At 43.6% G+C, this 12,489-nt stretch overlaps 2 protein-coding genes across 2 annotated transcripts; both read left to right on the top strand.

Annotated features, from left to right (window-relative positions):
* Positions 1-148: 148 nt before the first annotated feature.
* zbed4l2 (zinc finger BED-type containing 4-like 2) lies at positions 149-3,316 on the top strand (the record flags this gene model as incomplete). Its single annotated transcript, XM_084140574.1, has 1 exon — positions 149-3,316. One exon carries the CDS (start codon positions 149-151, stop codon positions 2,426-2,428), a length of 2,280 nt encoding a protein of 759 aa, XP_083996700.1. The 3' UTR covers positions 2,429-3,316.
* Positions 3,317-6,721: 3,405 nt separating this feature from the next.
* On the top strand, positions 6,722-10,821 carry ehd2a (EH-domain containing 2a; the record flags this gene model as incomplete). The annotated part of the gene is made up of 6 exons (XM_084141001.1): positions 6,722-6,945; positions 7,131-7,307; positions 7,639-7,736; positions 8,295-8,707; positions 8,896-9,060; positions 9,484-10,821. 6 exons carry the CDS (start codon positions 6,722-6,724, stop codon positions 10,033-10,035), a joined length of 1,629 nt encoding a protein of 542 aa, XP_083997127.1. The 3' UTR covers positions 10,036-10,821.
* Positions 10,822-12,489: the final 1,668 nt, after the last annotated feature.

Here is a 12,489-nt window from a genome sequence, read left to right as displayed (position 1 = left end):
GAGGAGGAGGGGGGATCGGGGAGCAGCAGGACTGGTTCTGGATAGACGCAAGTCTACAGTTTGGAATTACTATATCCAGCTTAATGAGATGTATGTTGAGTGCAATATATGCAAGAGACAGTTGTCTTTTCACAACAGCACTACAACTATGAGGGAGCACCTTGTCCGCAAACATAATATACGCGACAATGGGCCACCTGTACTCCATAACACAGTGGTGTCCGTGGCCCCGATTCCAGCTACATCACTTCAGCCCAGATTCCCCTGCAACATCTCCACTACATCTACTACTGCCAACACATGCATGTTCCAGACGGATTTGCAGATAGTTGTAAAAGAGGAGCAGCAGGATGCTGACTTATCTCCTGAACAAGGGACGGCCAAACGTGCACGATTCACATGTGCTCCCCCAGATGTAGGAGGCGGTGCCAATGCAAACCCTGTCTGCAGCCAAGATTTGGAACCGTCAAATTCAAATACTGGATTACTATACAGTGAGAACAACAACTTTGGTGATAGCAATCGCAGTGGCACTTGTATCAAGGAATCCAATGATAAGCGAACTGGGTTCCTGACTGACCTAATATTAGAAGTGGTGTACAGGGACTTGCAGCCACTGTCTGTGGTGGAGGAGAAGGGATTTTGTCTTCTGTTGAGCTGCTTAGAACCACAGTACCCAATGCCATCTCCCTCTCAGCTCGGCAGCCTTATTTGGCATCGCTATGATGTTCTTAAACGGCAACTGCAGCAGTGTCTTCAGTCTGGCCTGGCACCACGTGGCATAACACTTTGCACTGAATACTGGCGGTCAGTAGCAGGTTGTGAGGAGGGAGCATGCGGCCGGCTGTTCTTCACTGTAAGTGCACATTTTGTTGACAAAGACTGGCGCTTGGCCCGTTGTGTGCTGCAGACCCGTCCCATGCCCGATATCAGAGAGAGGGCTGGTGGAAGAGGGTTCACTCAATTTGGTGACACCCTAAAGGCTGTTCTCTCTGAATTCCATCTCCCCCAGAGCTCTGTTTTCTGTGTTGTGCACGATGCTCCCAGGACCTTAGAGGCCAGAGGGACTGCGAATATGGGACTTCAGAAAGAAAAAGAAAATCAAATTGCTGGACCAGGCCAATCGCCTCAGGATCTCCCAGAGGGCTGGGTAGTATTAAAATGTGCAGGGGAAGCCCTCAAACTCTGCATCCAGGAAGGACTATGGATGGAACCTGTCAGACAGGCTCTTGCTGAGGCCCGCAGGATTATTTCACATTTCCAGCATGACGCACCTGCTGCTGCCGCTCTAATCCACAAAGCAGAAGCTGCATATAAGGCCGGTGCTTGTCTGGTGCTGGATGACCCAGGGCGCTGGGCAACTACTGTCGACATGTGTGAGAGTCTGCTAGGGCTGAAGTGGGTGGTGAGCTCAGTTCTAGAGGAGCAGAAAGCTGCTCCAAATTTAGCGGACCACCAGTGGCGCCTCCTCCAGGAGCTGGTGCCAGTGCTTAAGACCATGCGCATCGCTGCCTCCTTCTTGAGTGAGGACATAAATGTGTCCATCTCCGCCCTTATGCCGTGCCTCCATGGTGTATCCCGTGTCCTAAGGCAACACATCGCAGAGAGCAGCTGCCCTGTGGCTCAAGGAGTCATGGAGACAGTGCAGTCAGGAATGGAGCGACAGTGGAGGCTGGGTGAAGAGGAGGCCTTACTGGACAGCCCTGCTATCCTCTCCTCATTCCTGGACCCGAGGTTTAAGGAGCTGCGCTTCCTCAGCCCACATGCACGTAGTAAGCTGCACGACAAGGTCAAAGAACAGTTATCTGCTCAAGCGCAAATAGAGGCGGAGGAAATAAGCAGAGAGTGTGATAAAGGAGGTGATGATGAGGAGGATGAAGAGGGAAGGGGAGTGACTAATATGGAATTGAATAACTCTCAGTCAACAATCGCTCATCTGCAGCCCCCTTTCTATAATCAAGTGAGCCCTGGGCCCAAAACCATGTACGACATACTGCTAGGAGAGGATCCCACTGAGCGAATGCCTGAGATCCACCAACAGCTGGAGAACTACATTGCAGAGCCGTTGTGCAAACGCAGCCTGTCACCTCTCCACTGGTGGCGCTCTAAGGAGCATCGCTTCCCTGCCGTGGCCAGACTTGCCCGTACATTTCTGGCTATCCCTACTACTGCCGTGGCTGCAGACAGAGCTTTTGCTCCTAGAGAGACTACTGTTGCCCAACGCAGGGCCATTCTGGGGCCCCAGTGTTTGGATCATATTCTATTCCTTCACCAGAACAGTGACTATGTGGAGAAACTGATGGGAGTGTCTACGGGGCATGGAGAGAGAGGCAGTGACAGGAATGGAGCCAAGAAGACAAGAGAGACTCTGTATCAGTCTTTAGTGTCCTATGAGAGTAAGACTTGGGTGGGAGGGGAGAAGTTGTGAGCTTGTGGTCAGTCTATATACCTTCCTTTATCATAGTAAGACAGATTTGTGCATATGCACACACAACATAGGCCTGTGAGAAAAGATCCATCCATTCATGCCTATGATTTAGCTGACCAACTGATCTAGGTAAAGAGGTTGAAAGATCATCGACAACGCAAACAAATAATGCAGCTATTGGGCTCAAAGCCACACTTGTGTGTTGTCTGTTTTTACATTGAAAATAGTGTCTGGCCTACTAGTAGTGTATGACCTACATATCTACATGTTTTTTTTACATTTGTAGTCATTTAGCAGACGCTCTTATCCAGAGCGACTTACAGTTAGTGAGTGCATACATTTTTCATACTGGCCCCTTGGGAATCGAACCCACAACCCTGGCGTTGCAAGCGCCATGCTCTACCAACTGAGCTACAGGAGCTGCTTTTTACATTATAAGTCGTTGTAAAGTTCTTTCAAAGTGTACCATACCAAATAATATGTATCCTATATGTAAAGTTGTGAGGAGTTGTTGATGTATTGTCAATCTAGCTGAATGACAAAAATGCACTTTGTCCTTGGTTTGCATGAAGTAAAAACACTGGTTCAACAGCAAAGCTTGTACAATAATTGCAGCATGATTTTCATTTAGGAATAAGAAATGTCTCAAACACTATCTGTGAAGAACTGTTGCATTAAAGGAATGGTTCAAAAACATTAAAAAAAATTCAGACAAACAAAAGTATTTACAGTGCCTTAGGAAACTATTCATACCCCTTTACTTTTTCCACATTTTGTTACGTTACAGCCTTATTCTAAAATTGATTAAATCGTTTTTTCCCCTCAATCTACACACAATACCCCATAATGACAAAGCAAAAACAAGTTGTACATTTTTGCTAATTTATTCAAAATAAAAAATGTAAATATCACATTTACATAAGTATTCAGACCCTTTACTCAGTACTTTGTTGAAGCACCTTTGGCAGCGATTACAGCCTCAAGTCTTCTTGGGTATGACGCTACAAGCTTGGCTCACCTGTATTTGGGGAGTTTCTCCCAATCTTCTCTGCAGAGCCTCAAGCTCTGTCAGGTTGGATGGGGAGCGTTGCTGCACAGCTATTTTCAGGTCTCTCCAGAGATGTTCGATCGGGTTCAAGTTCGGGCTGGCTGGGCCACTCAAGGACATTCAGAGACTTGTCCGGTTGGAAGGTGAACGTTTGCCCCAGTCTGAGGTGCTGAGCACTCTGGAGCAGGTTTCCATCAAGGATCTCTCTGTACTTTGCTCCATTCATCTTTGCCTCTCCTGACTAGTCTCCCAGACCATGCCACAGGAAAAACATTCCCACAGCATGATGCTGCCACCACGCTTCACCGTAGTGAGACCATAACATATTTATTTTAAAACAACACGTGAGTGAGACCAGTTTAACTTTCATCAACTCTCTCACAGTAGAGGAAATGCCACTTAGGTAAAGGCCAGTACGCTTCCTGAACTACAAAAATATAAACGCAACATGTAAAGTGTTGGTCCCATGTTTCATTAGCTGAAGAAAAAAAAATCACAGACATTTTCCATATGCACAAAAAGCTTATTTCTCTCAAATGTTGTGTACAAATTTGTTTACATCCCTGTTAGTGAGCATTTCTCCTTTGCCATGATAATCCATCCACCTGACAGATGTGGCATATCAAGAAGCTGATTAAACCGCATGATCATTACACCTTGTGCTGGGGAAAATAAAAAGCCACTTTAAAATGTGCAGTTTTGTCACACAACACAATGCCACAGATGTCTCAAGTTTTGAGGGAGCGTGCAATTGGCATGCTGACTGCAGGAATGTCCACCAGAGCTGTCGCCAAATAATTGAATGTTAATTTCACTACCATAAGCTGCCTCCAATGTCGTGTTAGAGAATTTGGCAGTACGTCCAACCGGCCTCACAACCGCAGACCACGTATAACCACGCCAGCCCAGGACCTCCACATCCGGCTTCTTCACCTGCAGGATCGTCTGAGGAGGGGGACAGGGGTGCTGAGGAGAATTTCTCTGTAATAAAGCCCCTATGCCCACCAAGGCCCAGCCATGGCTACGCCCCTGCCCAGTCATGTGAAATCCATAGATTAGGGCCTAATGAATTTATTTCAATTGACTGATTTCCTTATACACTGCTAAAAAAAATAAAGGGAACACTAAAATAACACATCCTAGATCTGAATGAATGAAATAATCTTATTAAATACTTTTTTCTTTACATAGTTGAATGTGCTGACAACAAAATCACACAAAAATTATCAATGGAAATCAAATTTATCAACCCATGGAGGTCTGGATTTGGAGTCACCCTCAAAATTAAAGTGGAAAACCACACTACAGGCTGATCCAACTTTGATGTAAGGTCCTTAAAACAAGTCAAAATGAGGCTCAGTAGTGTATGTGGCCTCCACGTGCCTGTATGACCTCCCTACAACGCCTGGGCATGCTCCTGATGAGGTGGCGGATGGTCTCCTGAGGGATCTCCTCCCAGACCTGGACTAAAGCATCCGCCAACTCCTGGACAGTCTGTGGTGCAACGTGGCGTTGGTGGATAGAGCGAGACATGATGTCCCAGATGTGCTCAATTGGATTCAGGTCTGGGGAACGGGCGGGCCAGTCCATAGCATCAATGCCTTCCTCTTACAGGAACTTCTGACACACTCCAGCCACATGAGGTCTAGCATTGTCTTGCATTAGGAGGAACCCAGGGCCAACCGCACCAGCATATGGTCTCACAAGGGGTCTGAGGATCTCATCTCGGTACCTAATGGCAGTCAGGCTACTTCTGGCGAGCACATGGAGGGCTGTGCGGCCCCCCAAAGAAATGCCACCCCACACCATGACTGACCCACCGCCAAACCGGTCATGCTGGAGGATGTTGCAGGCAGCAGAACGTTCTCCACGGCGTCTCCAGACTCTGTCACGTCTGTCACGTGCTCAGTGTGAACCTGCTTTCATCTGTGAAGAGCACAGGGCGCCAGTGGCAAATTTGCCAATCTTGGTGTTCTCTGGCAAATGCCAAACGTCCTGCACGGTGTTGGGCTGTAAGCACAACCCCCACCTGTGGACGTCGGGCCCTCATACCACCCTCATGGAGTCTGTTTCTGACCGTTTGAGCAGACACATGCATATTTGTGGCCTGCTGGAGGTCATTTTGCAGGGCTCTGGCAGTGCTCCTCCTGCTCCTCCTTGCACAAAGACGGAGGTAGCAGTCCTGCTGTTGGGTTGTTGCCCTCCTACGGCCTCCTCCATGTCTCCTGATGTACTGGCCTGTCTCCTGGTAGCGCCTCCATGCTCTGGACACTACGCTGACAGACACAGCAAACCTTCTTGCCACAGCTCGCATTGATGTGCCATCCTGGATGAGCTGCACTACCTGAGCCACTTGTGTGGGTTGTAGACTCCGTCTCATGCTACCACTAGAGTGAAAGCACCGCCAGCATTCAAAAGTGACCAAAACATCAGCCAGGAAGCATAGGAACTGAGAAGTGGTCTGTGGTCACCACCTGCAAAACCAGTCCTTTATTGGGGGTTGTCTTGCTAATTGCCTATAATTTCCACCTGTTGTCTATTCCATTTGCACAACAGCATGTGAAATGTATTGTCAATCAGTGTTGCTTCCTAAGTGGACAGTTTGATTTCACAGAAGTGTGATTGACTTGGAGTTACATTGTGTTGTTTTAAGTGTTCCCTTTATTTTTTTGAGCAGTGTATGAACTGTAACTCAGTAAAATCTTTGAAATTGTTGCATGTTGCATTTATATTTTTGTTCAGTATAATTGGAGCGTCCCGGATTTATGTTTACTATGTTACGTCTAGTCTATGAGACCAGTCTGCCAAACTAACTGGCCTGACTGGCTGGTGAAATGCATAGGCATACTTGCTTTCCTATTAATCTTCTGGTTAGGCACAAGGGCTGTCAATTTTTATCGGTACCATGTGTGTCCCACATTCTTATGTCTGAGCTTTCTTATTCCCCTTCTCAGTAAAAAAATTGTATTGTTTCACTCCTCCACCCAATCCCAATTGACATTTTGTCTGTGTTAGATTCACTTGAACAGCTGTTGTCAACACCCATATCCACCCTCTGAGCATGTCCAGCATTAGGCTCAGGCAGCTCAGACCACTGTGTTCTGTTCACAATTTCCAGCTCATTCTTTGCAATCACTACTTTTCTTTGAGATTAAGTGAAAAAACGTTTTGCATTCTTCTACAGCAGAAAAAGAGACTCACCAACACTTCAAGAACCTTTATTTGTTCTATATTACTACACCATCATGTCTAGTGGGGGGCTGAAGAACAGAAATGCTGAAACGCTGGAGGATGTCAACACAGTCACAAAAGAGCTCAAGTTTCTTTACAATAAGAGGCTGCTTCCCATAGAAAAGCAATATGGCTTCCAACACTTTCACTCTCCCAGCTTTGAAGATGCAGATTTTGACAACAAACCGATGGTGCTGGTGATGGGTCAGTACTCCACAGGAAAGACTACTTTTATCAGGTGACTATAAGTTATTTAATCAATTGTAAGGGCTCATGGTCCTATGGCACAGATACAATATTTGCCATACAAATGTCATTCTTTATATGGTGTATGTATATATATTGCATATCTCTTAGTGTGTGTGTGTGTGTGTGTGTTTTTGTTTGTGTGCGCGTGTGCACGTGTGTGTGTGTATGATAAAGATATCTCCTTGAGCAAGACTTTCCAGGTAGTCGTGTTGGTCCAGAGCCCACCACAGACAGCTTCACTGCCATCATGCATGGGGAGGTAGAAGAACTGATCCCAGGCAATGCTCTGTCAGTAGACCCCAAAAAGCCCTTTCGCCACCTTAACTCATTTGGAAACACCTTCCTTAACAGGTAAGAGGACATCATGGCAAAGTTAGTGTCTGTTGGCAAAATACATGTTTGAATTGAGGTGCAGGGACAAGAAAAAAAATTATGCCAACAATGTAAATAAAGGAGTGGATGGAAAACTGAGAATAGGGAAAGAGAGGACATGAGAAATGAAATGAAATGGAGAATGAAAGAGAGCTGCATTAACTTGAGTTTTGGAATGCTACCAAAGAGGACAAGCTTGGAAATGTTAGTTAGAATTTCAATTTCATCACATACTGTATCTTCGGTGATGGTTGAAAAACATGCGAAGTTTGATGCAGACAGTCGAATTCTTGTTTTCTCTTTCCCCTAGGTTCCAGTGTGCCCTGCTGCCAAATCAGGTCCTGGCGAGTATCAGCATTATTGACACACCAGGCATCTTAACTTCGGCTAAGAGGAGAATGAGTCGAGGTCAGATGCAAGAAAGCTAAATTGAATGGGGGATGGGATGGATAAGTCCTACTGTCCTAATATATGATTTCAAATCAATTGTTTGAATTGAAAAACGTTTCAGTAGTCCATGTATTCTGCATATACTGTATCCTGCTGGAATTTTGACTTGTACGACGGGTGTTGATTAAAAAACAATAATAATAATTTGGAGGGTGCTTATATTTGTACAAGTGTGTTTAATACACGTGTGAATTGGAAATGTGTTTTTGGGATATCCCAACTCTCCCTGAGACACCCTCGGTCCTCAGAGAGAAGGTGGGTCTTGATTTGAAGCAGAATGTATGATGTCAATAAATTACAATGTATTGAATGGGATGGGAGGACTGTGCAGATCATTTTTACTCTGTGGAGATATTAATCCATGGGTGGAGCTGCTAACTGCCACTCAATCAAATGAAATATTTTAGGTCCACTAGGCTTAAGCATGTTGACTTAATTCGTAGAGTTATTCAATTTCAGTGTTCTACTTCTTTTAATGGATTAATACAACTTCTGTGTTTTTCTTTCTTAATTTAGGATATGATTTCCCAGCAGTGCTGCGCTGGTTTGCAGAACGTGTGGACCGCATCATCCTTCTGTTTGATGCACATAAACTGGAGTTCTCTGATGAGCTCACGCGTGCCTTTGGGGCTCTGCATGGCTATGAAGACAAGTTGCGTGTGGTACTGAATAAAGCAGACCGGGTCGACTCTCAACAGTTAATGCGAGTGTATGGTGCTCTCATGTGGTCACTGGGAAAGGTGTTTAGAACCCCTGAAATACTCCGGGTTTACATTGGCTCCCTCTGGTCACAGCCACGTCTGTTGTCTGACCACTGTCAACTGCTGGAGCTTGAGGAACTGGATCTTTTGGCAGACATCCGGAACCTGCCTCGAAATGCTGCTGTACGGAAACTCAATGACCTAGTTAAGAGGGCACGCCTAGTTAGGGTGAGGCACGTTTATTGTCTCTATTCATTCGATATAATTGCTCATAAATAAACATAAAAAGTGTATACTTGGAGAGCACTTGCACAGGCATGTATCTTCTTTAGTATCTTGAGATTTGGATATAAACAATTATGGACTCTTTTGAAACCAAGGCTCAGTGCTTCCCATCTTTGTCCTCCTCACTCTAGGCCCATGCACATATCATTAGCCATCTCAAGCAGGAGATGCCCACAGTTTTCTGCAAGGAGAGCAAGAAGCATAACCTGATCTATGAGCTTCCTCTCATCTTCTCCAAGATTCAACAGCAACAGCGAGTGCCAGCTGGTGACTTCCCTGACTGTGCCAAGATGCAGGTCTGCTACCCTCCCAAGTTTGTTGCATGCATATTTTGGTGGATTACCTATTCCATTTACAGAGAACTCATAATTAGGGTCCTATGTTTTGTGCAGTCATCATGTGACATAGTAATATTTTATCCTGTATTTTAAGCCATCCAGAAATGAGAATTACACAAAAAATGTAAGCAATTGTCTGACGATGGTGCTGTACCAAAAGGGGACAATTTAATGAAAAAGGTTAAAATAAAGGTTAAAATACAGGCATGTCACATGATTGCACAAAACACAGGGCCCTACTCATAATGGTTATTGCTGATGTGTTTACTACAGGAAACAGAAAGCTCTCCAGATCTGTACAACTTGTAGAAAATCAGACCAGTTGATATTGCTTCCTCAAAATCATGTTCATATGACTTTCCTGCTTTTTTCTATTCTCAGGAACGGCTTATGGGTCAAGATTTCACAAAGTTCAAGACACTCAAGCCTAGCCTAATGGCTTCCTTGGACAAGTTACTGTCCACTGACATTGCGAAGCTGATGCCTTTACTACATCAACAGGATCTGAGGAAGGCTTCCCTGCCAGGGATACCGGATGGAACCTTCTTTGAAACTGGCAGGTCTCTCAAGGGGGATCCCTTTGAGCAAGTTACAAAGAGTGGAGAAAGCAGGGAAATACAGAATGATGAGTGGGTGGTGACAAAAGATAAACAAAAATATGATGAGATATTCTACAATCTCTGTCCAAATGAGGGCAAACTGAGCGGCACTAAGGCCAAGGAGTGGATGGTCAGCACCCACCTGCCAAACTCGGTACTTGGCCATATCTGGAGGCTGTCTGACGTGGACTGTGATGGCATGCTGGATGATGAGGAGTTTGCCCTAGCCATCCACCTCATTGAGGCCAAACTCGAGGGCCATGGGCTCCCTGGAGAGCTGCCTGCCCACCTGGTGCCACCTTCAAAACGTTTGCATAAAGGATTAGATGTTTAGGTCCTTTTTGTGTAATCCCCTATAAATAGTCATATCCTCTCTCATAACAAAACATGCTTTTACATTTCTCTTTGATAATCGTGATAACTTTGTAATCTACCATTAACCAAAACAACTAGAAGGCACAATAATGAAGAATTGATGGTTGATTATTTACCGATTTCATAATGGTCAGGAGCGGTGAATCAACGGTTGCTGCAGTAAGACAGCCATGTGACATTTAGTGTAGCCTTTACAGAATTACATTACAATAAATATTGATCAGATTTTTGTTTAGCTTAGTCTGGCAGGTTGAGCAGGTCGGTTGGACAGGAGCCTATGATGGGCTGGGCAAAGCAAAACTAGAGAACGTCTAATAATGCAGTCAAATAAAACAACCCTTTTGAATGAAGAGAAATAATAAAACAAAACCTTTGTTCCTAGAAAAGATGACTGGACAGGATAGGTTTCAAACAACTTGGTCCTGTCAGGCCACCCACTGATCTCCCCTGGGAAAGCACAATCCTGGCGGGATTTCCCTTCCATATAATATACTGTCTACAAACACTACAGTATTTATATTCTGGATCCTGGTTCACTCCAATAGATCTACCGCTGGATTGTGAATTGGACTCGTTCTGTCATTTCTTGATTTCTAGATTTCTTGTTTTGATTATTTGTATATTTGTATTGTATTTGCGATACATTCTACTGAACTGTTGGAGCTAGTGTCATAAGCATTTCGCTACACCTGCTATAACATCTGCAAATCTGTATATGCGACCAATAAACTTTGATTGGATCGTTCTCTATGTTTTAAAAATATTTTTTCAAATGACATTTCAAATTACAATACAATACAATAACAAGTATATATAGGACATCCATATAAGTACATTCTCTTCTTACGAAACATAAATAAACCAAAATAAGAAATATAAATCACTACACATGAATTACCAGTGACAAGTTTCACAAAAGTTTAAGTATCTCAAATAAAATAAACAGAAAAAGGTCAGGGGTTACAATTGTATAAAACTATGATAGAGTTGTAAGAATACATCGTTTTGTTTTGTCATTGACTAATTCTAGAGATTGTATCAAATTTGGGGACAGATTTCAAATATTTGTTTTTGTGTATGTACAATTTACCAGAGAGAATGAAGAATCTCCCGAGTGGCGCAGTGGTCTAAGGCACTGCATCGCAGTGCTAGCTGTGCCACTAGAGATCCTGGTTCGAATCCAGGCTCTGTCGTAGCCGGCCGTGACCGGGAGACCCATGGGGTGGCGCACAATTGGCACAGCGTCGTCCAGGGTAGGGGAGGGAATGGCCGGCAGGGATGTAGCTCAGTTGGTAGAGCATGGCGTTTGCAACGCCAGGGTTGTGGGTTTGATTCCCAGGGGGGGCCAGTATGGGAAAAAATACAAAAATAATGTATGCACTCAATAATGTAAGTCGCTCTGGATAAGAGTGTCTGCTAAATGACTAAAATGTAATGTAAATGTAAGAAATTAACAACTAATTCAGTAGCTTTGTTTTCATTTGAATAATAGCATATTACATCTTTCATTGTAAATACATGGGTCTTATTAATTAGATACAAAATGTAATTAATTAACTCGCTCCAAAATAACTTCACAGAGTCACACTCATAAAACGTGTGTCTAGTTTCCCCTTCTTTATCACAAGTTCATGAATTTAGACAAGTTATTACAAGGGTATATTTTGTGCAATATTTTAAAGTGAATTTGTTTTACTTCATTTGATATACAAAATCTGTGAGGGAGCAACCAAGCTTTCTTCCATTAAATTTCAGTAATATGTGTACGTTCCAGAAGAATTTCCCGAGTGGAGAGATCGTGTTCTTGGAATGAAAAAGTTCCCTTAAGAATGTATTATTACATTTCTTATCCAGCAGGGGGCAACCTTCTAACATAAATTGTGCCTCTATCTTGACATGTTCTCCAAAACAAATTAGATTTCATGAATTAAGTAAATCCTGAAGGTATTGCTTTGCATATAGAATTACATTATTTAATGTATTGAGAAGTTATATGTTTCTAAGAACTTTCTATAAGAGAGTATATTCCCTTCTTTATCAAACAAATCAAGCACAAATATAATAGTTATTTCAAATCACTTAGGGAAGAATAAAGACTTGTTTTTAACAACAATATCTTTGTTGTTCCTCATAAGTGTTTTGTGGGGGGAGAAGTTGTGGACGTAACGTAGTTTCCAGGCTAAAAGGGCTTCGTTCTCTGTGGTTCTGAGTCTAGCGGTCACGTGAAGGCAACGATGACGTGTTTGGAAGGTCGAATTTCCTAACCAAACCATTTGATGCAAGCTTTTAGGGGTAGACAAAATGAATTGTTTTATATATTTACTTATATGAATAAATCTATGTATGAAAACTTTATGTATATGCATAAAACGATCAGCACTAGAACATGCACTTATTCTTGCCTTAATTATTT

The sequence above is a fragment of the Coregonus lavaretus genome (genome assembly GCF_964263955.1).
Source record: "Coregonus lavaretus genome assembly, chromosome: 24".
Taxonomy (NCBI): Eukaryota; Metazoa; Chordata; class Actinopteri; order Salmoniformes; family Salmonidae; genus Coregonus; species Coregonus lavaretus.
This window is presented reverse-complemented; position numbering and strand designations above follow the sequence as displayed.